At 38.2% G+C, this 23370-nt stretch overlaps 1 protein-coding gene across 2 annotated transcripts; it reads right to left on the reverse strand.

The window, feature by feature from the left end:
- Positions 1–6149: 6149 nt before the first annotated feature.
- NUP43 (nucleoporin 43) lies at positions 6150–22217 on the reverse strand. 2 transcript variants are annotated; one of them, XM_049903266.1, is made up of 8 exons: positions 22050–22217; positions 21601–21723; positions 20632–20709; positions 19278–19458; positions 16826–16961; positions 15994–16145; positions 12213–12335; positions 6152–7406 (listed from the first exon to the last, which is right to left on the reverse strand). In XM_049903266.1, exons 1-8 carry the CDS (start codon positions 22167–22169, stop codon positions 7177–7179), a joined length of 1143 nt encoding a protein of 380 aa, XP_049759223.1. In that variant the 5' UTR covers positions 22170–22217; the 3' UTR covers positions 6152–7176. The 2 variants fall into 2 exon arrangements, with proteins under 2 accessions (XP_049759232.1, XP_049759223.1); XM_049903275.1 differs by lacking the exon at positions 20632–20709 and having other exon boundaries at positions 6150–7406.
- Positions 22218–23370: the final 1153 nt, after the last annotated feature.

Below are 23370 nucleotides of genomic sequence, written 5' to 3' on the forward strand. Positions count from 1 at the left end.
ATCTGGATTAACTCAAGAATATAGAAGTGTGGCTTAGGAGTATGTGTGAAATCTTCAGGATTTTAGTTATCTGTAATTTCAACTATAAGTAGTCAGTAGTTCAATTAAACAAATGTCAGAATAGTTAAACAGAGATAGTATACTACCAGAAACATCATACTCAGAACACGATAGTAAGGTTTCTGCCATACTCTGCGCGTGGCAGACAACACTGGAAAAGCTCGTTTTGGGAGTCATGTCTAAAGAGGGCCTTTGGTAAACTGGAGTATTTTTAAAAAGGAAAACAAAATGTGAGATTAGTCCAGTTCAATTAACACTCATCCAGTGCCTATGATAGATCAGATATTGTGTTAAGCATTCCTGATACAGCAGTATGACCTCAGCCCAGTTCTTGAGCTATTGGTCCAGTAGGGAGAGACAGGCTGTTTACCATACTGCTGTAGACACAATATAGGCTCTGCACAACGTGCTTTTGAAGCCCAAAGCAAACCAAGCCCATTGCTATCAAGTCCATTCTGACTGACCCGTAGTGACCCTATAGCATTGAGTAGAACTGCCACCATAGGGTTTCCAAGGAGTGGCTGGTGGATTTGAACTGGTGACCTTTTCGTTAGCAGCCAAGCTCTTAACTACTGCTTCATCAGGGCTCCTGGTAAAGCAGAGGGTCAGCGAAAAAGAGCAACAGCCTCAATGAGACGTACTGACATAGCGGCTGCAACAATGGGCTCAAACTTAGCAATGATTGTGAGGATGGTGCAGAGCTAGGCAGCGTTTCATTCAGTTGTACATGGGGTCAGTACAAGTTAGAGCAACTTAACGGCACCTAACAATGACAACAGGGAAGGCTTTGTGGAGAAAAATGACACCTAAATGGAGTCTAGAGGGGTGAGTAGGATTTAGCCAAGAAGGGCAAGAAGGGAACCTTACCCACAAGAAACCACTGAAGGGATTAAATATGTTTTTATGCTGGAGAACTACAGTATCTAGCCTTGAATATTTGAATATGTAATAATTTTTTGTGTGTGTGGTTCTAAAGGAAACAAATGGAAAGCAAATTTCAATTTAGTGTATGAAAATATACTTACTTAGTGAAACCCCACAATACAGCATCCCAATATAATGTAAATTCAAGGATAACATGCTTGGGAACTGGCTCTATGTCACGGAGTAGGCTTACATGATCATTTCATTAATCACACAATTCTACATTTTTACAGGGTTGCTTTTTCTGGATCCAACTCACACACTAAAACTTTGTCATAAGGCTGTAACAATTAGAGCTATCCAAGGGAGGAGAGGCTGTATTGAGGAATGGGAAATTTTACCATAATGTGTTTTCAAGCAGAGGTTGGATGATAATGTGTGGAGACACTGTAGAAGGGATGATTAAATTTAAGTTGGAGACGCCCTCCAGCATACCTTCTATCTCTGAGATCCTGTAACCCTCAAAAGTAACTGTTTAATAGTTTTATGATTAAAGGCAGTAAGTTGACAATCATAATTTATGGTTTTATTTATACTACATGAAGCTTGTGTTTCTCTTTAAAGCTGGCAGAACTTGTTCATTGATATGCAATGCAACAGTACTCAAATACACTTTCTTTTCCCTATGGTTACAAATATCCTTAAACCAAAGCAGAATTTCAAATTTCAAGGAATTACCCTCTCAGTCCAAGCTAGTATTCTAAGCCTACGTGTTTGACTCCCTCCCTCTACCAGTTTCTCACTGTAATCATCAAGGGAAATTTTTTACTTTGCTGCTGGGAACTGAGAAATGTATTGAAGCCTTCAGAATCTGCAGCAACAGGTGATTTAGATGAGGGCAGAGGGAAGAAAAAGAGAGGCAGGACAAGCTTGCCATTCACTGTACAGGGAAAACATGCTACCTGGGAGCAGGGGTGTTAGGAGTGAGAATCGAGTCCAGGCCTGCTCAGAACCAGGGTGTGAGCCTACTTAGTGGAATCGGAGGGCCCCTGTCCTGGGTAAAGAGAGGGCCACGGCCTCGCCTGGCCTTTAGGCTGCAGCAGTAGACATTAGTACAAAGGAAAATATAGTTGTTTTTATTACTGAATCATAACGAGTAGAAATCAATGAACTAAAACATTCAATTGCAGAATCTAGACAATAAAATAATAAAGGGCAGGAAAAAGGAATTAAAGATAAAAGCATAATTTAGATAATTAGAAAACGAAAATAACTTCTAGAATGGATAAAGAAAAAACACTACAAGAGGCTGTAACCACAGATACAGTGGTAAAGTATTTTGAGACATCTGGCCCCGCCCGTGATCAATCACTCACACGTCGGACAGACGCCATGCGCCCTCTGCTGTGAGGCAGTAGTAAGTGCACCGCACCAGAGCACTTCTATGAAGTACTGATGGCATAACTGAACCTGAATCTAACCAAGCTTCTCGACCTACCTACCACCTTACAGGAAACACAGGGGCAGAGGAACATGTAAAACGAAAACTCAGGGGTACAATCAGCTAAATCCGGAGTGCGGGAAAGTCTACAGATGACCTAGTTTCTTTTAATGAATATATGAGGGAGAGAAAGAGGACAACTATTAACAGATTTAAAAAAATCAACAAAATGCAATGCGCTGTCCTTTTTTAGATCCTGGTTCAAACTATTTGTGAAGACATTTTTGAGACAATTATGGAAAATTGAATGTGGACACAGTATTACATGTCATTAGGGAATCATCGTTAATTTGCTGGCTTGGATAATGGTATCATGGTTATGTTTGTTAGGTTTTTTTAAAATGTCCATCTGATAGAGATTATGTTATTTTTGGGTGAAATCATGTCTAGGTTTTGCTTTAAAAAACTCCAGAAAAAACCAACATAACAAAAAACAAAAAGAGAATGGGAGGAACAGATGAAACAAGAATAGTAGAATGTCAGCAACTGCTTAAGTTGGGTGATGGGAACACGGGGTTCTTAGGCAATTCTAATATTTTATATATTTGAAAATTTTCATAATGAAAAGTTGAAAAAATGTTAAGAGAATATTATGTTCACAAGCTCACAAATGCAGTCTAAAACCAGTCATAGCAAGAAGGATTATTTTCTAGAAAAGCATAATTGTTTCAGAAATGGGTAGAACACTGAAATAGACCAATAAATATGAGAGATGCTTTTTAAAAATACTAAAAAGTTATTCCTTCCAAAAAAGCCACCGGGCCCAGACTTGCCAGAAATATTTGCCAACCTTTCAAAGAACAAATAATTCCTATGCTATTTAAACATTTCCTGAACATACTGATTTTTAATTTCTTATGAAATTTTAATTTAAATTTTTTTGAGTTTTATGTCATAATTCCATGCCAAAACCCGGTTAAACTGAAGCCCCAATTTTAGCTGAAATATGGATGCAAAGTCCTAAGTTAATATTAGCAGTTAGAATTCAGCAGTTTAGTGTGTTAAAAGAATAATACACCATAATGATACAGAGTTTATGTCAGGTCTGTGAGAGTCATCGTCAGAAAATCTATTAATAGATTAAAAGAAAACCATGTAATATTCATAAATGCAAATAAGACATAAAATTCAACTTTCATTGCTAACAAAACTTTGTTTTAGAAACTAGAAATAGAAGAATATTTTAACATAATAAAGATTTTCAAAAACCAATGGCAAATACTGGTAAAACTAGAAATATTCTAATTAGGAGCAATATCAGGAAAATCCTACAGGTCCACAACTCCTTATGCATAATACTGAATCCCCAAGCCTCTGAATACTGTTTTTCAGAAGCTTGGTGGCAAAACTAAACCCAAATCATTTCAAGCTATTTACAGTTTTCATTTTTCCCACTTAGCATGGATATGCAAATATTTTCCTGCAGAAATATTAGTATGTTTAATTACAAGGTGCTGCTCCAGACCCAGAAACCCTGGTGACATAGTGGTTAACAGCTACGGCTGCTAACCAAAAGGTCGGCAGTTCAGATCCACCAGCCGCTCCTTGGAAACCCTATACAACACTTCTACTCTGTCCTATAGGGCTACTATGAATTGGAATTGACTTGACAGCGACGTTTTTTTTTTTTGCTCCAGACCCAGATCCATTAATCACTGCTAAAACCATTAGATGAAAAGTTGATGGGTAATTTTATAATGTATGGATCAGGCTGACACCTCCTGAACCCAGTGATCTTATTATCACAAAACAAGATAGCCAGACATTATGTGTTTCCTGACGTGATACAGGAAAGGCAGTTACCACCACCTATGAAATATTTTTGCTAAAAACCCAGTAAAACAAAACAAAAAAACCACTGTTTCTCACTTATGGTATTCCAGGATGAAATGTAAATATACAGTTCTTCAGTTTATCAGGATATATTTTTTCTCTAGCACTGAGAGAGCAGATCAAGTAACTCAGATAATTGCTATGACCCTAAATTTCAATTTGTAGACTGTTTTTCAGTTTAAACTGTTCTCCAATTCCCAAAAATAACAGCAAAACTGAACCTGATTTACCTACCAACAAGTTTACAGGCAATAAAAAACCCAAACCAAACCACAGTCAATTCTGACAGAGTGGAACTGGCCCATAGGGTCTCCAAGCCTGTAATCTTTACGGAAGCAGACTGTGCATCTTTCTCCTGCAGAGCAGCTGGTGGGTTTGAACTGCCAACCTTTTGGTTAGCAGCTGAGCACTTAACCACTGCGCCATCAGGAATACAGAAGGTAAAATACATGGGGATGCAATCAGCCAAATCCAGATTTCAGAATTCTGTGAGACAATCTGGTTTCTTTAACCAAAACAGTGCCACAGAAAAAAAAAGAGAGAGGAAACCTATGGATTGAAAGCAGTTTAAAGAGACATAATCCAAACACAATGTATGGACCTTATTTCAATGCTGATTTGAATAAACCACATATAAAGTTTATGAGACAATCTGAAAAATTTAAACACTGCCTGGATATCTGATATGAAGAAATAATCAGTAATGTTGTGTAGGCATGATAATGGTATTGTGCTTATTAAAAGAAAAAAGTCTTCATTCTTTAGAGATACATACTGATGCGTTAGGAAGGAAATATACTTGGAATTTGTTTCAAAACAATCCAGAGGCAGGGTGGGATGGTAGGGAGTGGATGGCAGCAGAGATGAAGACTGGCCATGTGTTGTTAACTGTTGAAGCTGGGTGATAAGTAAATGAAGTTCGTTAAAATACTCTCTCTGTTTGAAATTATCCACAATAGAAAGTTTAAAAAAAAAAATTCGGCTGTATTAAGTAATTAGATTTTGAATGTAATTACTGTATATAAAACATGAATCAGAAAAACAGAAGGAATTATAGATTAACATTTATATAAGTCTAGAATAGAGGCTGACTTTCTAAGCATGACACCACAGGCAGAAATTGTAAAGGAAGAAATCAATTGATTTGACTACATGCAATATGTAAAGATCTGTAAAAAGGACCATGAATAAGGTCAAAAGATGAAGTGAAAAACATGTCCATCATATGACCAAAGACAAAAATTCTTCATATTTAAAAAGCTCTCACAAACGAATAAGAAAATGCCAAAATACCATGAAAATAAAAACTGTTAAGGATATAAGCATTTAAAAAAGAAATACAAATTCAATAGACATTACAGCATTAATAACTGTGAAAATCTGGGAACATGTGAAATACCCATTAACAGCCGACCAGTTGAAATAAATTATGGTGCCCCTTGGAGTACTGAGCAGCAATATGATAGTACAGAAATGTGTTCGCTGCTAGGAAATGTTGGTTCACAAACATATTTTTGTAAATTATAAACACTGATGCATTGAAAGGGATCTGAAAAGACATTAGTTCTCTCAGACTATGTGTACTTAAATTTTTCTTTTGACTATATTTTCTGTAATAAATATCTTTTGTAATAACAAAAGTCTTTAAATGTTAACCCTAGCAATAAAACTATAAACAAATTAAAAAAATGCACACATAGTAACATTTTTTCAAATTCACTAGAATTCAAAATTACTAATTATCTTTAATCAAACATTATTGAGCCAAATATATATATTAAGAAAATACACATATATATTCTAGTTTAAAAGGGGAGAAACCTGAGGTAAGATGGCATAAAAATGTTGAAAAATCATCAAAGTATTTAATTAGGACAGAAAAGCAAAACCTTATCAAAACTACTATGAGTGGATTATGATGTAAATGAATGCATACTTCAATTGTGTATATAACAGCAGAGATTTGTCATCAAGGTTTTAACAGTTAAATAATGCATTTAATCTGATAGACTCTGGTAAGAAAATGTCATGAAATTGTCTTAAAACACTACATATGAGGTCGTCATTAACGTTTCTGGTAAGAAAGATGGCAGAATCCTTTAATCTTACCATATCACCATCACTAATCTAACATGTTATCTAACAAATTTTAGTCTGGAAGTCAGGTCACATGTCAATGTCAAACATGAGTATTATCTAGTTTATAACACAGTGTCTCGTTAAACAGTTTTCAACTGTGTTTTAAAACTAAAAATGCTTAGAAAAAAATTTTTCTTTTTTCCCTCCAAGATAAATTTGGGTCTAAAGAGTTGACAGTGTTTTGTTGAAAATTACTGTAATAAGGGAACCTGCCAAAACATGTTCACATTTTAAAAAGTTTAAACATGACTATAAACTTGTAACTTTTGCTCTAATCAATTATTTCTGGAAAAGTTTATTAAAATTATTAAGAAAATAAATGTGGATGCATTGAAGAAAAATACTTGAAATAAAGAGGATAAGTATGAACACTGGCTAATGCCATGAAGAAGGGATATTTCCCACACTTAATAAAAAGGATAGGAACCAGTTGGTGGTTTGACAGTGTTAAGTCCTGCAACATTAAAACTGAAGAGTTGGTTCCATGAGCTGTCAGTTATAGTTTGTTAGAAGGCAGTGTATTTCCTCAGCACAAGGATTCATTCCTCTGGTATTCTTCCATACATTCAAATTTTTTTGTCATCAGGCATCGATGAGATTCTGCAACCAAACGTATTACAGGAATATCTAACTAACAAGAGCGGACTCTGGGCATCAACACTAATAGTTTATTGATGCTTCTACAGTAAATTTCACATTTCCAATAATATTTTGCGTAGATGTTGGAATTAAACAGGTAAACTGTATGTTTTATCTGAAATTGTATTATTATAGTATTCTCATGAAAAAAGTTGTCTGGTAACATAGATTGCTTCTGCATCAGTTCCACAAACAAGACAAGAGCCTAAAACATCCAAACTGTTAACAGACAGAGTCCTGTTGGGAAGCAAGCTTGTGATTTCAATACGGTCTTTGGCAGAATCAGTGCTGAGCCAGGAACTTTTAAGAGGCTGGTGAACATTAGCCTGGTTACTAATGCTGTGAGACAAAAAAGTACTGTTTCTTCCTCCTGGGAGAAAAAAAGACAAAAATAAAAGCCTTTCAAGACTAATTTTATATTAGTACACACCCAAAGTTCCAAGGATACTTTAAAAAAGGTGATGGTTTAAATTTGTTAAATTCCGAGAATAACACAGATTGATACCATTATCACACACCAGTTAAAAAAAATTTAGTCATAAAATATATATATATATATATATATAATAAAAATATTGCCACTTTACCGCTCCTGTCTGGAGGGGAGATGAGAGGGCAGAGGGGGTCAGAAGTGGGCTGAATGGACATGAAAATAGAGAGTGGAGGAAAGGAATGTGCTGTGTCATAAGGGGGAGAACAACTAGGAGTATACAACAAGGTGTATGTAAATTTTTGTATGAGAGTCTGACTTGATTTGTAAACTTTCACTTAAAGCACAATAAAAAATTTAAAAAATATATTGCCATTTTAAAAAATTTTAATTGTGTTTTAGACGAAAGGTTCTAGCGCAAATTAGTTTCTCGCTCAAAAATGTATACACAAATTGTTTTGTGATATTGGTTGCAATCCCACAATGTGTCAGTGCTCTCCCCTTTCCTTTCCCACCCTGGGCTCTCTGAGTCCATTTGTCCAGTTTTCCTGTCTCTGCCTACCTTTTTGTCTTTGCTTTTGGGCAGGTGTTGCCCATTTGGTCTGCTATACTTGACTGAACTAAGAAACATGTTCCTCACATGCATTATTGTTTGTTCTATTAAAAAAAAAACCCAAAACTGTTGTCATCAATTCCAACTCATTGCAATCCTGTATGACAGAGTAGAACTGTCCCAAAGGGTTTCCAAGTAGCAGCTGGTGGATTCAAACCGCTGACCTTTTGTTTAGCAGCCTTCACTCTTCACCACTGTACCACCAGGGCTCCTGTTTGTTCTACAGGCCTGTCGAATTTTGGGCTTTAGTTATGAGTCTGGAAGCCAGAGTCTCAGGGGTTCTTCCAGTCTCTGTCAGACCAATAAGTTTGGTCTTTTTTGGGGTGAATTTGAATTTTGTTCTACATTTTTTTCCTGCTCTGTCTGGGATCCTTTATTGTGATTCCTGTGACAGCGTTTGGTGGTGGTAGCCGGATCCCAACCAGTTCTTCTGGGCTCAGGATGGTGGAGACTGGGGTTTATGTGGCCCATCAGTCCTTTGACTAGTATTTTCCTTGTGTCTTTGGTTTTCGTCACTCTCCTTTTTGATGGGACCAATAGATGTATTTTAGATGGCCGCTCACAAGCTTTTAAGACCCCAGATGCTACTCACCAAAGTTGCATGTAGAACATTTTCTTTATGAACTGTTGTGCCTGTTGAGCTAGATGTCCTCCAAGACCATAATCCTCAGCCTTAGTAACTTAGTCCCTCAAGGTGTTTGGATGCTTCTGTCACTTTGCCTTGGTCAAGTTGTGCTGACTTCCCTTATATTGTATGGTCTTTCCCTTCACTAAAGTTAACACTTTTTTTTTTTTTTTACTATCTACTTAGTGATTTCCCCTCCCCACCATCCCCCTCTCTCATAACCATCAAGTATTGTTTTTTTTTTTTGGTGTGTGTAAATCTTTTCTTGGGTTTTTATAATAGTGGTCTCATAGATATTTGTCCATTTGTGATTGACTTACTTCATCAGCATAATGTCCTGCAGATTCATCCATGCTGTGAGATGTCTCTTGGATTCATCACTGTTATCACTGTGTAGTATTCCACTGTGTGTATGTACCATAGTTTGTTTATCCATTCATCTGTTGATGGGCACTTAGGTTGTTTCCATCTTTTTGCTATTGTGAATAATTCTATAATGTACATAGGTGTGCATATGTCTATTTGTGTGACGGCTCTTATTTCTCTAGGATGTATTCCTAGGAGTGGGATTGCTAGATCTTATGGTATTTCTATTTCTAGCTTTGACATGCCATATCATTTTCCACAGTGGTTTTATTATTTTACATTCCTACCAGCAGTGCCTAGGAGCTCCAATCTCTCTGCAACGTCTCCAACAATTGTTGTTTTCTGTTTTTATTGATTAGTGCCAGTAATATCAGGGTGAGATGGTATCTTATTGTAGTTTAATTTGCATTTCCCTAATGGCTAATAATCGGGAGCATTTCCTCATGTGTGTTAGCTGCCTGAATGTCTTCTTTAGTGACGTATCTGTTGATATCCTTTGCCTATTTTTTAACTTGATATTTGTATTTTCCTTGTTGAGGTGCTGAAGTATTCTATAGATTTCAGAGATTAGACCCTTATCAGATATGTCATAGACAAAATTTTTTTCCCAGTCTGTGGGTTCTCTTTTTACTCTTTTGGTGAGGTCTTTTGATAAGCACAAGTATTTAATTTTTAAGAGCTCTCAGTTATCTATTTTATCTTCTGGTGTTTGTGCATTCTAAGTTATGGTCTGTACTGTATTTATGCCATGTATTAGGGCCCCTGGCATTTTAACCATTTTTAAGTGTATAATTCAATGACATTAATTATGTTCATCGTGCTGTGTAACCATCACTATTATCTGTTTCTTAAAGTTTTTTATCACCCCAAACAGAAACTCAGTACCCATTAAGAAATAACTTCCTATTCTCCCCTCCCCCTAGTGAGGCAGAAGCAGTATATTTCAATTTTAGCTTTTATTTACAATTTTCCTCCCTCTCAACTTTCTGCCAGATCAAATAAGGTCAGATTTCATTCATCAAACAAGCATTTGAGTACCTACTATGTGCCAGGCTCCACGCTAGGTTCTGGGAACACAAAACAAAGTCCTTAATGTCTTGGAGCTTAAAGGTTAGTGGGTTTAAGTCTACTGATTCTTGAAAGCCCAGCTCAACTTCCTTCTCTAAGAAGCCTCTGAAGTCTCCAGTTTATGGTTCTCTCTTCCTTCCTGGAATCTTCAACACCTGTATCATTAATTTGCTACCTTGTAACATACCTTATGATTTCATTTCTCATGCCCCTTCTCCATAACTAAATTATGTACTTCTTAAGACAAGGCTGCTTTATCTTTTCGCAGTGTCCAATACAGGGCCTTGTAGTAATAGACAGAATACAGTAAATGGCCTTATTTCCAGTCTAATCGAAGTACCTCAAACAACATTTCAAATGCAAGAGTAGGATGGGGAATAGAGTGGGGGAGGAAGTAAAAACCAAGTGCTTAGCTAATCCTTAAAGTTTCTCCAAAAACAAAGTCAGCATAGATGTACACGCACACTCTGTACTTCTCCAGCAGTTTTCTGGAGAAGTTTATAGTATTTTCTCTTACCTTTTACTGCTCCTATATTTTACACTGCCCTTGAATACTGTAAAAAATCAGTGTATTAGAACCACTCTGGTAAGGCTCCTATCTGGCCCCACTGGCCTCCTTGCTGTTCTCTACCTGTCTCAGCACCTTGGTACTTGATGTTTCCTCTGCTTGGAATGCTTTCATGTGACTTACACCTTGACACCTCTCAGGTCTCTGCTCAAATATCATCTCCACCAAGTAGCCTTTCCTTATACTTCCCACCAGAGCACCACCACCCTTGCCCCAGCCTTTATTCTTTATTTTCTTAATCTGCTTTATTCCTCTCAACCATCATCACTATATTTGGCCCAGTTATTTCCCTTTTTACCTTCAGTTCGCTTTCCCACTTTTCTGTGCTCTACTATGTATTGGGGCTGGGAGCCTGCAAACTCTATTTTCCAGGCTCCCTTGCCACCTGCCTTCCATATGGGCCCTACCAATGGGAGGTACCAGTGGATGAGTGGAAGGCAGAGGAGAGAGAAGCAGCCCTCCTCCTGCTCTGGATTTCTGGCATTAACCGTGTTGACGGTAGTTCCAGTCTTGGCTGAAGTGGCACCTTTTCTGCTGATCCAGAATCAACTCTCGCAGCATTTTCGACAGGGCAGCGGCAGGGGTATTAGCAATTTTTATTTCTGGGTATCACTGTTTCTTCCTATTTGCTCGTCCAGCATCTTTTGGTCTGCCAGCCCTTTTAACGTATGTGAAACCAAGTCCCTCTAAATCTAGGGTACTTTCTGTTTTCCTGATTGGACCCTTACTGCTACTTTATTTATTTATGATCTGCTAGAATATTTGCTCTTTGTGTGTAGGGACTTTCTATTCTGCTCACAGTTGTAGACCCCAACACTTAGAAGAGTGCCTAGCACATGGTGGGCATCTAATAAGCATTTGCTGAATAAATGAACTTTGGAATCACAGACAAATCTTCGAAACAGGAAGCTCAGAAAAATGCAAACCCTAAATTGTAAGTGTACTGTTTCTTGTTGATCTTTACCTACCTCTGACTTTAATCAGGAAATGGAGCATTTTAAGCTGAGGTGAAACCAGTACCCTGATACAGAAAAGTTGACTTTCTTCATGCCACACACCCTGCCTTGGCAATGCAATATAAAAGAGTTACCAATGCCTATCCCACGGCATGAGGGCCAATGCCAATGTACTCACAAATAAGAACCTTGGCTGTACTCAAAGAATGTAATCAATGTCGCTGAATGGTACGTGGAGAAACTGTTGAATCGGTGTATGTTTTGCTATGCATATTCTCAATGACAACCAAATAAATAAAATTATGTTTTTTTTTTTTAAAAAGAACCTTTGCTGTGTGAGGTTAGCCAGCTTATAGCATTTCTAATCATTAGCTCTATAGCAGTAAGTAACTGACAGTCGGACATCTCAAGCCCTATAATACTAGAGTTTACCCTAAGGCAGAATAAAAATATTTTGCTGTTCTTTAATGTTAAAAATATTAGAATTTCTACTTTCATATTTAGAAGTATACTAACATACACAACACAAGAATCTTCATTAAGACTTTACCTTGGTGAAAGAGTGATGACTTTTCAGGGACGTCTGTGGAGGAAACCCAATGCCAGAGGGATCCATCTTCAGAACAAGTAAATAAATGATCTGGGTTGGATGGGTGAAAGTGAACTTCCCACACTGAAAGACAAGAACAGTAAAGCTTTATTCCTGTGTGGATTAGCCGAACAACATTAAACCTGTCTCAGGAGCTATCTTCGATTACTTTCATGACATACCTTCATACTCCAAGTTTGTTATGAAAATCAAAGGCTTCAGAATTAAAGAAAAGACAGACTATAATCGATGACTGCCCTGACAGGGAGCACAACAGAGAACTCCTGAGGGAGCAGGAGATCAGTGGGATGCAGACCCCAAATTCTCATAAAAAGACCGTACTTAATGGTCTGACTGAGACTAGAGGAATCCCGGCAGCAATGCTCCCCAGACCTTCTGTTGGCACAGGACAGAAACCATCCCCAAAGACAACTCATCAGACATGAAAGGGACTGGTCAGCGGGGGGGAGAGAGATGCTGATGAAGAGTGAGCTAATTAAATCAGGTGGACACTTGAGAGTGTGTTGGCAACTCTTGTCTGGAGGGGGGATGGGAGGATAGAGAGAGAGGGAAGCTGGCAAAATTGTCACGAAAGGAGAGACTGAAAGGGCTGACTCAAGAGGGGGAGAGCAAGTGGGAGTAGGGAGTAAGATGTATGTAAACTTATATGTGACAGACTGATTGGATTTGTAAACGTTCACTTGAAGCTTAATAAAGGTTAATTAAAAACAAAACAAAAAAAAAGACAGACTATAACTCTCCAAAAGGCCATAACGTGTGGACAGAATAAAGAAGTCAAATAAAAACTATTTGTACATTGGACCAGAAAAAGAATGAAAGTAATTGTTAATTATTTGATCTATTAATTTTTTTCTAAACAGAAAATAACGATGGCAGAATTCTGAGGAAGATTTTTAACAAACTGGTCAATTCTCATATGCTTAATCCTGTGTCATTAATGTAATGAAAGTTATGCTGTTGGATAGAAACCTTAGGGGGCAGTGAGTTTATGTTAACGGGGGAGGAACAACTCAGAAAAGGAGGGTGAAAATGGCTGCACAATTTGAAGAATGTAATCAACGTCACTTAATTGCATGTGCAGAAACTGTTGAATTGGTGGATGTTTTGCGGTGTATATTCTCAATCACAAAATAAAAACACTTTAAAAAAAAAAGAGTTAAACATACAATTACCATGTGACCCAGCAATTCAACTGCTTGGCGTATAACCAAAAGACTTGAAAGCAGGGACTCAAACAGGTACTTGTACACCATTGTTCACGGCTGCACTATTCACATTAGCCAAAACATGGAAACAACCCAAATGTCCATCAACTGATGAACAGATAAACAAAATGTGGCATATACAGACAATGGAGTATCATTCAGCAATAAAACAAAATGGAGTCCTGACACATGCTACAACATGGATGAATGTGGAAGACATTTTGCTGACAGAAATAAGTCAGATATACAAAATGACAAATACTGTAAGATCCCACTTACGTGGAGCAGGTAAATTGCATGGAAACCGAAGTTCATCAGTGGTTATTAGCGGTTGGCAGGAGGGGGAAATGTGGAGTTACTGCTTAAGGGGTGCTGAGTTTCTTTTGCGGATGATGAAAAACTTTTGGAAACTGACAGTGGTGATGGTTGCAAAACACAGTAAATGTAATTAATATCACTAAATTGTACACTTAAAAATGGTTAAAATGGCAATTGTTTTGTTAAATGTATTTTACCGCATTAAAAAAAAAAAGACCAATGTATATCCAGCATCTCACAGAGCGCCTAGCACATAGTAGGTGCTCCATAAATATTTGTTACAAGAAAAAAAAAAAGTTATATTACTGGACAGGCTGAGAGAGAAGACCATAAAAGGAATAAGGAATATACCAATGAATTTCTAAGAGGCAGAGTTGAATTGTCACTCACACCAGGACTCTGAGTACTTCTGGCCTATATCACAGAAATAGCTACCAGCTCTTAGCAAGCCAAGCCTGGAAATGCTCCAAGAATCTGGATCCAGTTTCAGATTGACGGCTTTTAAGAAGCCGAATTGGGATCGGGGCCCCCTCAACCTCTAAAGTTTGAGGGAACTTTGTGTGCCCACAGATGTCTGGGAGCCACTGGCTAGCCAGTATAAAACAAGTAGTCAGTGAACAAGGGTGCTATGACTCTGGGCTAGGTGACCCTGAAGAATCAGCGATAGAAATTCGCCCAAGTGTGGCATAAAAATGGCACATGTTTACAGGGTAGCGATTTTCATTCTGACAGATACCGTAATTAAATACCATGTCACAAAACATAAAGGTCATCCTCCTCAGGAGAGAGTGTTCTGGGTGAGTCCCTGAGTAAAGTATACTCATACTGCTTTATCAGAAAAAAGTAAAGCAAAATAGCCTGGTAGCAAACCAAAAACCAAACCCACTGCCATCGAGTTGATTCTGACTCATTGTAACCCTATAGTGACCTACCAGCCTGGTAGAGGCAGAAGAAAATTGCCCAAATACAGATTTTTATGTATTTATTTATTTTCAAATTAGAAACCAACCCTTACAAAACAGCTCATTTTATTTCTAGCCAAAGTCGGGATGATTTCAAAGTAATACGCTACAAACCACTGTATTCTGCATGGGTTGTTTAACAGTACAGGCTGGCAATTAAAAGGGGGATGGTAAGAGATCTGAAAGCCTGTTATTCTCCTACCACTGGGGTGGCCAACATCAGAATCTATGAGGGCATGCCTTACTCTTTTTTTTTTTATTTCTTTTTCCTGGGCAGAGCTATACTGGGAAGAAACAAACAATTCCGTACCCTTTTATTTACTTCTATGAATATAAATATAATCTAAAGTCATTTATTTTTCTCAGTTAATAATGTGAAACTTACTTAAACAGAGAAGTCTCAATTTTGGGTCACTGTTTGCTTTTTTTTACTTTTACTCAAGTGGAGCTTAACACAAACCTATCTTAAATCAGAATTTGGCATGAATATTCTGGCATGGTATCAAAAAAGTGATAAAATGAAAAATCCCTATCCACTCAAAAACTTCCCACTAAAATCAGGAGGCAAAAACAACCCAAAAACCCCAGAAAATTTCAGACAACAGCCTATATATCTATTGTTCTTGTTTTTTTTTTTAAAAAAAAGTCACAATGAATTGAAGAACCCAACAGATTAACAAATATGAAAAATACTGGCTGCATCTGCATGGGCAGAGGGTACTCTCACACGCTAAGCCCGAAACCTGTTGCCATCAAGTCTATTCCAATTCATAGAGACCCGATAGGACCGAGCAGAACTGCCCCACAGGGTGTCCGAGGAGTAGCTGATGGATTCGAACTGCCAACCTTTCGCTTAGCAGCCAAATGCTTAACCACTGCGCCTATGGCAATATTATTTTTACATAGAACAATCTGACAACATGTATCACAGCTTTAAAATTACATGAACTTTTGGTCTATCCATTTTGCTTCTAAAAAATTATCCTAAGAAAACAAGTGCACAAAGGTGAATCTCTAAGGATAGTCACTGCAGTTTTGGATATAATAATGAAACACCTGAAAGAATTTAAATGGCAAATAAAAAGGAATTAATTATTGTAAATGTATATAATTCTCAGCTATAAAAGTTATGATGAAAAATGATCTATATGCATTGTAAGCACCTATGGAGAGGTGCTTACAATGTTACAATATAATATGTTACAATACAAACATTGTATCTCCACAAATACTTACTTTCAGCTTCATGAGCCTTCAGCAGAGACACTGGCATAGTACCTAGTCTAACATCCCAAATACTCAACGTTCCATCCTGGCCGCCAGTAGCTACAACATGCTGCTGGTTAGGATGTCTATCAACACAGTGGAGGGGCACTCGGTCACCAGTCCTTTTATGGGAGATAGAACAACATCAAATATGTGGTAAAGTATAACTTATTTTTCCATAACCTTAGAAACATGCTTTATCCTAGTAACTAAATGATAACTTTGTAGATGGAACTACTGACTGAACTTTAATCATGTCAAAAGTTGACTAGATTAAATATATTTCTAAGTTTCTAGAATTTCTTGGAATTTAAGGCCAACATTATTCATCCTCTCTTCAATATGGAGACATGGGAAGCAGTATAATCTGATGGTAAGATGTGCAAAACATATTCCATTTTTTGGCTTTTTTAAACATTCTATATCAACTATATAGAATATTCTTTGCTCCTGCCTTATTTAATACACAGTTTATAGAAACATTTTTCAGTATTTTTTTCCCAATCACATCTAGAGTGTATTATACCCACTAACAAGAGAATCAGTTAATAATAAGCAGAAGTAAGTTCTTGGTTAAATAATATAAACAGCAAAGAGACAAAGGCTCTGAATTAATACAACAAATAATTACTAAGGTAGCATGGTAGTATCAAGCCCATCAAGTTATATTTGGTCTGATCAAATTTATCAGAAATCATTCTCTTAAAGTACAATTAAAATTGATATGGTTAAAGTCAGTTGCTACAAATAAGCAAACAATTAATTTTGCATTACATGACTGAAATTACAAATCAAAACTTACGGTGATAGTATATGAGAGGGCTCATTTCCTGGTTGTCTGAAATCCCATATTTTTAACTGTCCAATTGAATTCGCTGTCAGAATCTCAGGAGTTCGAAGGAAGGTTACAGCATGTAGCGTACTGCTATCTGCATTGTCTACACATATATAAAGTAAAATGTATGTTAATGAGCCTCTTTTTTTCCACGAAAATCTATTCTATTACATGAATAACAAATGAATTTTAAAATAAGCCACATGTAATTCCTACAGAAAATGAACAGTAATATACATGTTAAATGAACTCTCCGTTGATAGAAAAGTATCACTCACAGGACATCTGAACTGTTTTCCAGAGGGCTGCATTTCATGTATTCCTATTTCCTTGTAACATTGTTAACCGGCATTTATGAGACAGTTGTTTAAGTTCCTCTCTACCCACCCTTATTTCCCACTAGTGCTTACTCCAGAACCTCCAGTCTATTGGGCCAAATCCCAGTACTTCCTATAGAGCTCACTCTGACCCTGTACTACTCTGGTCACTCATCCCAAATCTATTCGTCATTATCCTCACCAACCTTCTCCTGCTCCACGAAGTCCTTCCCGATTGTTATAATGGTCCTTTTTTTGCTTTCCTCAAGTGTTTAGAGCTTATGGCCAGCAAGGGTGAGGAAGACCGTTGGTGAGATGGACTGGCACAATAGCCATAATGAGGGACTTGAACATTCCAGCAATCATAAGGATGATGCTAGACTGGGCAACATTTTATTGTTGTATATAAGGGCACCCTGAGTCAGAGGCAACTCGACGGCAGCTATCTATCTATCTATCTCTTAGAACTTATACCACATAACTTAGCACTATATTTACAGATTTTTGTTTTGTGTCACCAACTGTTTCATGTACATTTGGCGTAGCTCCCTGCGGTATAATGGATTGCTTTTTGTGTGGCCTTTCTAGTCATGGTCTTGTAACTCCCACCCAGGGGATTGGGCGGGACTGTGTGATAGGGTAATTGTGGCCCACCAAAGGGATTGGTCAGTTTTGCCACCCACTGGGCTTGCAACGACTCACCCCACAGGCAGGAAAGAGATGAGCCCACCACCACCAAGGAAGGAGAGACTGCAAGAGAGACCCGCAGGAGATGGCGCAGTGAGCTTCCTGGCCCACAGAGCGAGAACAATGAGTGCCTTTAGGTAGAGACAGGGCCAGGGAGACGCCTACACCTGACCCACGAGTTTGGAACTTGCCAGCCTCCACAACTGTGTGAGCCATTTCCTTTATACAGTTCGTGAGTTCTTTGAGACATTGCAGCTAATTAGGGAACCCAAAGATGGGAGGGAGAGTACTGAGGGGAGAGGGAGTAGTTGATGTTAGAGATGATGGAGTGGTACAGCAGCTTGGAAAAGCTGGACATTTGGGACATCTTTAACCTCCATCTCATAGGAGCCAGCTTTGTGCTGATCCTTATAAAAGAAATTATTTCATTTATTCCCCAACGCGACTATAACAACGGGGCCATGACTTAAATTTCTTCTGTATCCCATCGCAGTGCTAATTAAACACATGATATACATTGTTGATGCAGGATCTGGAAAGCACTTTTTGTGGGCACCAAGACTTCTTTTTGCAACACGTAGAGACATCAAAACCATGATTACATGAGCACTTTAACGAACTGGGTCAACAGTCCTTATTATATAACCAGACAACAATAGCTTCAGCCCCTCTCCTTTAGTCAATAGCTTCAGCCCCTCTTCCATGCTCCCACTAGGCAACAGTTCTTAACAAACAAGCGTGTGCCTCAGAATTATCTGTACAGTTAAAAAACCATAATAAACAACAAAAAACTGATGCACTGGGACAACCTCTAGAGATTCTGATTCAAGAGGTCTCGGATGGTGGACTACTAAGAAACGTGAAGCATAGTTGAGAACTGTTACACTGGAATAACCCTTCTAAAGCACGACGCCGAGTTTATCACCCTTGCTCAGAAACTTCCGATAGCTCCCTAGCTGTTCGCTTAACAAAATGCAAACTCTATAGCTTTGCATTAGAGACTCTTCACAACTTGGTCTCAATATGCCTTTCTTGCTTCATTTCTCACTTCTCCTATCTATCTAAGGTCAAGTCAAACTACACTTTTTGTCATTCTCTGAATAGTCTTATTCAGCCTCCAAGTGATTCCCTCTGTCCGATGTGCCATCCTTTTAGTATTGCTTAAGATCCATAACCTACATCGTCACTTATTCCCTGATGCTTTACTGATAATCCCTTCCAGGCAAAAAAAATTAATAAAAAGACTTCTCTCTCCTCTGCAGTCATGTTATCATGTTATTCTACTCATTCATATGAGCCTTATCAAAATACTGCCTTGATAAAGAGATCCTGCCTTGTATATTTTAATATCTCTCAAACGCCTAGCATCGTGTTCACTTATGTGACGGAGAAAGAAATATAATGATTTTGCTTACCTATAGTTCTCACAGCTTCCTTGTGATCAGCTCTGAAGAGATTTATTCTGCCATCTTCACCAACAGTGACAATTTCTGGGTTGTTGCACGCTACACCTGTACATGGTGCGCTGCTATAGGAAGGACTGCCTGGACCAGTGTGGCAGTGAGCTGTTGTCCACTGATGGCTGACAGACAGAGTCTAGGTATAAGATATGAGGATACCATTAACCAAAGCAAAGTTCTTAAAAACGAACACTCTTCTCCAACCAGAGTATTTTTGGATTCTGCTTTACACCCTTCTAGAAAAAGAGTAATTCTTTCCTCTCTCCTTTGTGTTTCAGTACACTAAAGTCTAATAATTACTTTCATCAAAGCTCTGTATATACAAAATTAGATTCAAAAAGAATGTTTAATAATGTCCCACATTCATCTCACTGAAGATATAGTTTTTTGGTATTAATTATGTGTTCAAAAGCAACTCTTTAACAATTCTTAAGGGAATTAATCTATATCTAAAAAATAAATTTCTACAGCTCTTCCTAAACAACTCCATTAAAAAAAATACTTAACAATATGAGTCTCATGTTTACTAGGCACACCTATTAACAAAGTGACCTTTATTAATCCCAAAACCTACATAAGCACTCTGTTCTAGCAACTTAAAACTGTGTTACAGCAAGTGGGGCTATTTTTAAAAACTGCCCTCCCCACTGTGCTCTGAAGGTCAGCACTCTTGGGGTTAGCAAACAAGAAAGGCATTGAGAAAATGTCAAGTCTTCACACAGCATATCTTCTCTTCTAATAAAACCTGGGTTCTTTATCCACAGAAGCAAAGTAGCTGTTAGCATCCTCCTTCATGGCATCTGAGCTAGAAGGTGCTCTTTCTTTCTAGAAAAGAACTTTAAAAAGCAGAATTGCAGTAAAATCGCCTGCCAGTATTATTATTTTTACACTAAAGGAATTTATTTAACAAGGTAAGGAATATCCAATTTCAATAAAAAAATCAAACCTGTTAGCGTCAAGTCAATTCTGACCCACAACAACCCACATGTTACAGAGCAGAATTGCTCCATAGGGTTTTCTTTTGCTGTACTCTTAATGGAAGCAGATTGATAGGCCTTTTTTCCATGGTCCTACTAAACAGGTTCGAGCCGCAAACCTTTAGGTTAGCTGTGGAGTACAAATTGTTTGCGCCATCTAGGAACCTTCCCTGGTTCTAAAATTAATCCACTCAAAGTTTGGTAATATAACAGTGATATTTTCCCCCTTCATGTTTTCAAACCATAAATTTTATTATTTGTGTAATTCTAAGCACAGTCTTCCTAAACATAATTAAAATACAAATTCAATTTTCAAACAAAGCATTCTTTACCTGGTTATTCTGATGGTAAAGGAAAATTGTCACACATCCTGTTGAGGAAGCAGCTACAATTCTTTCCTGGTCCAAAAACTAAGTAGAAAAATCCTGCTTATTATACATTCAAAAATATTTGTAGGAATGATGCCCATTTGCTTAACTCAATCAAAAGTAAATCCTATTACAATTTTAAAAAAGTAAAAAGCCTGTAAATACCAAGCAAACAAAACATGATTACTGATTTGAAAAGCCAACCTACTGTAACAAAGAAAGGTATTTGCATGCAAAATAAATAACGAACAACAACCTTTTTCTAAACTCCTTAACCTGTAATTGACTGAGTTTTGGACCACTATAATAAAGCTTTAGAAAAATATCATTCCCACGGTGAAAAAGTTTTCTATAGAATAAAATGGAGGGACTTAGATGCCGTACAGACCTGAATTTGAATACTCAATTCCAGTCCCACGATTAGAATTTGAGGCAGTACCACCACTGGTTTTGAGACTTGAGCCAAATTAAGAAAGTTCTCTAATTTTTAAAATAGAACTACTAATTCCTCCGTAGGAGGTTGGATTCATAGAACAAAACCATGTAAGCTGCTTTCTATTTTGTTTGTCACAAAGCATATGCTCAACAGATCTTCTTGGTCTCAGTTTTCTCACTGGTGAAACAAAGAGAACAACACTGATTTACAGCCATGAAATTAGAATTACACTAATTTATTACGTAAATCTCCCAACACAGTGCTTGGCATCATAGTAAATGGACATTAAAAAAAAAAACAAAAAACTATGACTAAATCCACATCACTTTCCTAAATCCTGATTCTGTCACTAAGTGGCTATGTGATGTTGGGCAAATCATTTAACCCACAGAGGAACGTTTCCTGTCAAGTTTAGACAGATTTCAAGGTCCTCTGCACCTCTAAGTATATTACTCTCAGTTGTTTTAAGTTAGTTTGTGGATACTACACAGGCTTACCTGTAAATCCATTACATCACCATCGTGTCTGATATCACAGAGTAACTGATGGTCTCCTTCAAACCCTCCATCAGAGTCCAAGTTTCCAAAATCTCCAATTGACCACAATGAAACATAATTTTCCTGTAAAGCAAAAAGTTTTATCTCGAAACTAAATAAACGCCGACTTCAGAAATTAACGTTTTTACTGGCTTCATGCAACTTTGCTTCAAAACCACCTCAGACCAAAGGTATGGTAAGGTTTTCACACACAAGGCGATACGAGGCTCAGGCACACCATCGCTGGCGCTGGCTCTGAGCTACAAAGCAACTGAGGCCGGGACTGGGAGGGGGTTAAGGAAGGACGAGAAGGGCCAGTAGAAGGTTCGCGCGCCAGCGACCAGGGGCGCGGTTCCCAAGACCAGAGACGGGAGGGAGGCAGGAACTCCCTGCCCCGGGAGCGGGGGTACCTCGTTGTCGCAAGAGCCCGTAGCGAAGGTCTCCGCTGTCTGCAAACTCCCCGGAGGCACCGGTCGCCAGCGGGTTTTGCTGATTTTCTGAGACACAAACTTAGCACACATCGCCTTCATGCTGAAAGCAACCGCAGCAGACACAGGAAAAAGCACCGCGCGCGGCTCTCAGTCCCGCCCCTTCCTCTGGGGACTCTGATTGGCTGGGGCCTTAAGAGGAGACGGTGGCTGCGGAGAGCCAATTCTCTTGCGCGGATTGTGTTGCCAAGCCTGTCCCCCAGGCTGATTGAAGTGGGAATGCCCATCTTCACCGACCTCTGACAAAGACGCAGGAGTGCCTTCATCCTTGTGTTACACCTTCTCCTAACCTGCAACATCGGTATAGAGACACCGAGAGAATGTATTTGTGCAATAATTGCGCAATATAAAACAAATTTATATTGTAAAACAAAATCAATGCAGGAGACACCACCTTCTAGGGACACCTAAGCATTCAGTTGCACTTCACTGCATACAAAAAAAGATTCAAAATCCTTAAGTTCTCATAGAAGTACCTCCGCTAATATACTAACTTATTATGCTAAACCTCTTCCTCTTTTCATTTGCTTCAAAGTTGTTAATACACATTGTCAGAGCCTGTAGTTGGAATTCTGAAGACTCCAGATCTAGTTTTGATGCTCATTGCCCAGCTATGTAACTTTGGCCAGTTCATTTGTGTATATAATAAAGAATGCACTGGCGATATCTAACAACAGCCCAGGAATCAGCACTATAGGTTCTTTCTTCTATGCTTTTGGTTAATAGGAAAAGCAAAACAAACAAAAAAAGACCTGTTGCCATACGATCAATTTTGGCTTATAGTGACCCTATAGGACAGAGTAGAACTGGCCCACAGGGTTTCCCAGGCTATATGGTCGCTATGAGTTGGAATGACTCAATGGCAACAGGTTTGTCTTTTTTTTAATTATTATTTTAATCATTACAGAAGCAGATCTCCAAGTTTTTCCTCCTGTGGAATGGCTGGTGGGTTCAAATTGCCAACCTTTTGGTTAGCAGCCCAGTGCAGTGGCTTCACTAGGGGGAGTTGGTGGGGGTGCAGATGGCACTGGGTGACACTGTCAGAGGTGGGTGACACCAAAATGACTATCTATAAAGATATCCCTGTAGTTAGTTATAACAAAAACATTTCTCATAAGCTCAGCTTGCATGTATTAATATACCTACAAGGCTAAAACTCTATGTTAATTTACTTTTTGAACCTTCCAATGTGCTCTGGCCAAAGCTGTCATTATTACACATTGATGCTTCAAGTCACTTGGTT

Source organism: Elephas maximus, chromosome 1 (genome assembly GCF_024166365.1).
Source record: "Elephas maximus indicus isolate mEleMax1 chromosome 1, mEleMax1 primary haplotype, whole genome shotgun sequence".
In the NCBI taxonomy this organism is placed as follows: Eukaryota; Metazoa; Chordata; class Mammalia; order Proboscidea; family Elephantidae; genus Elephas; species Elephas maximus.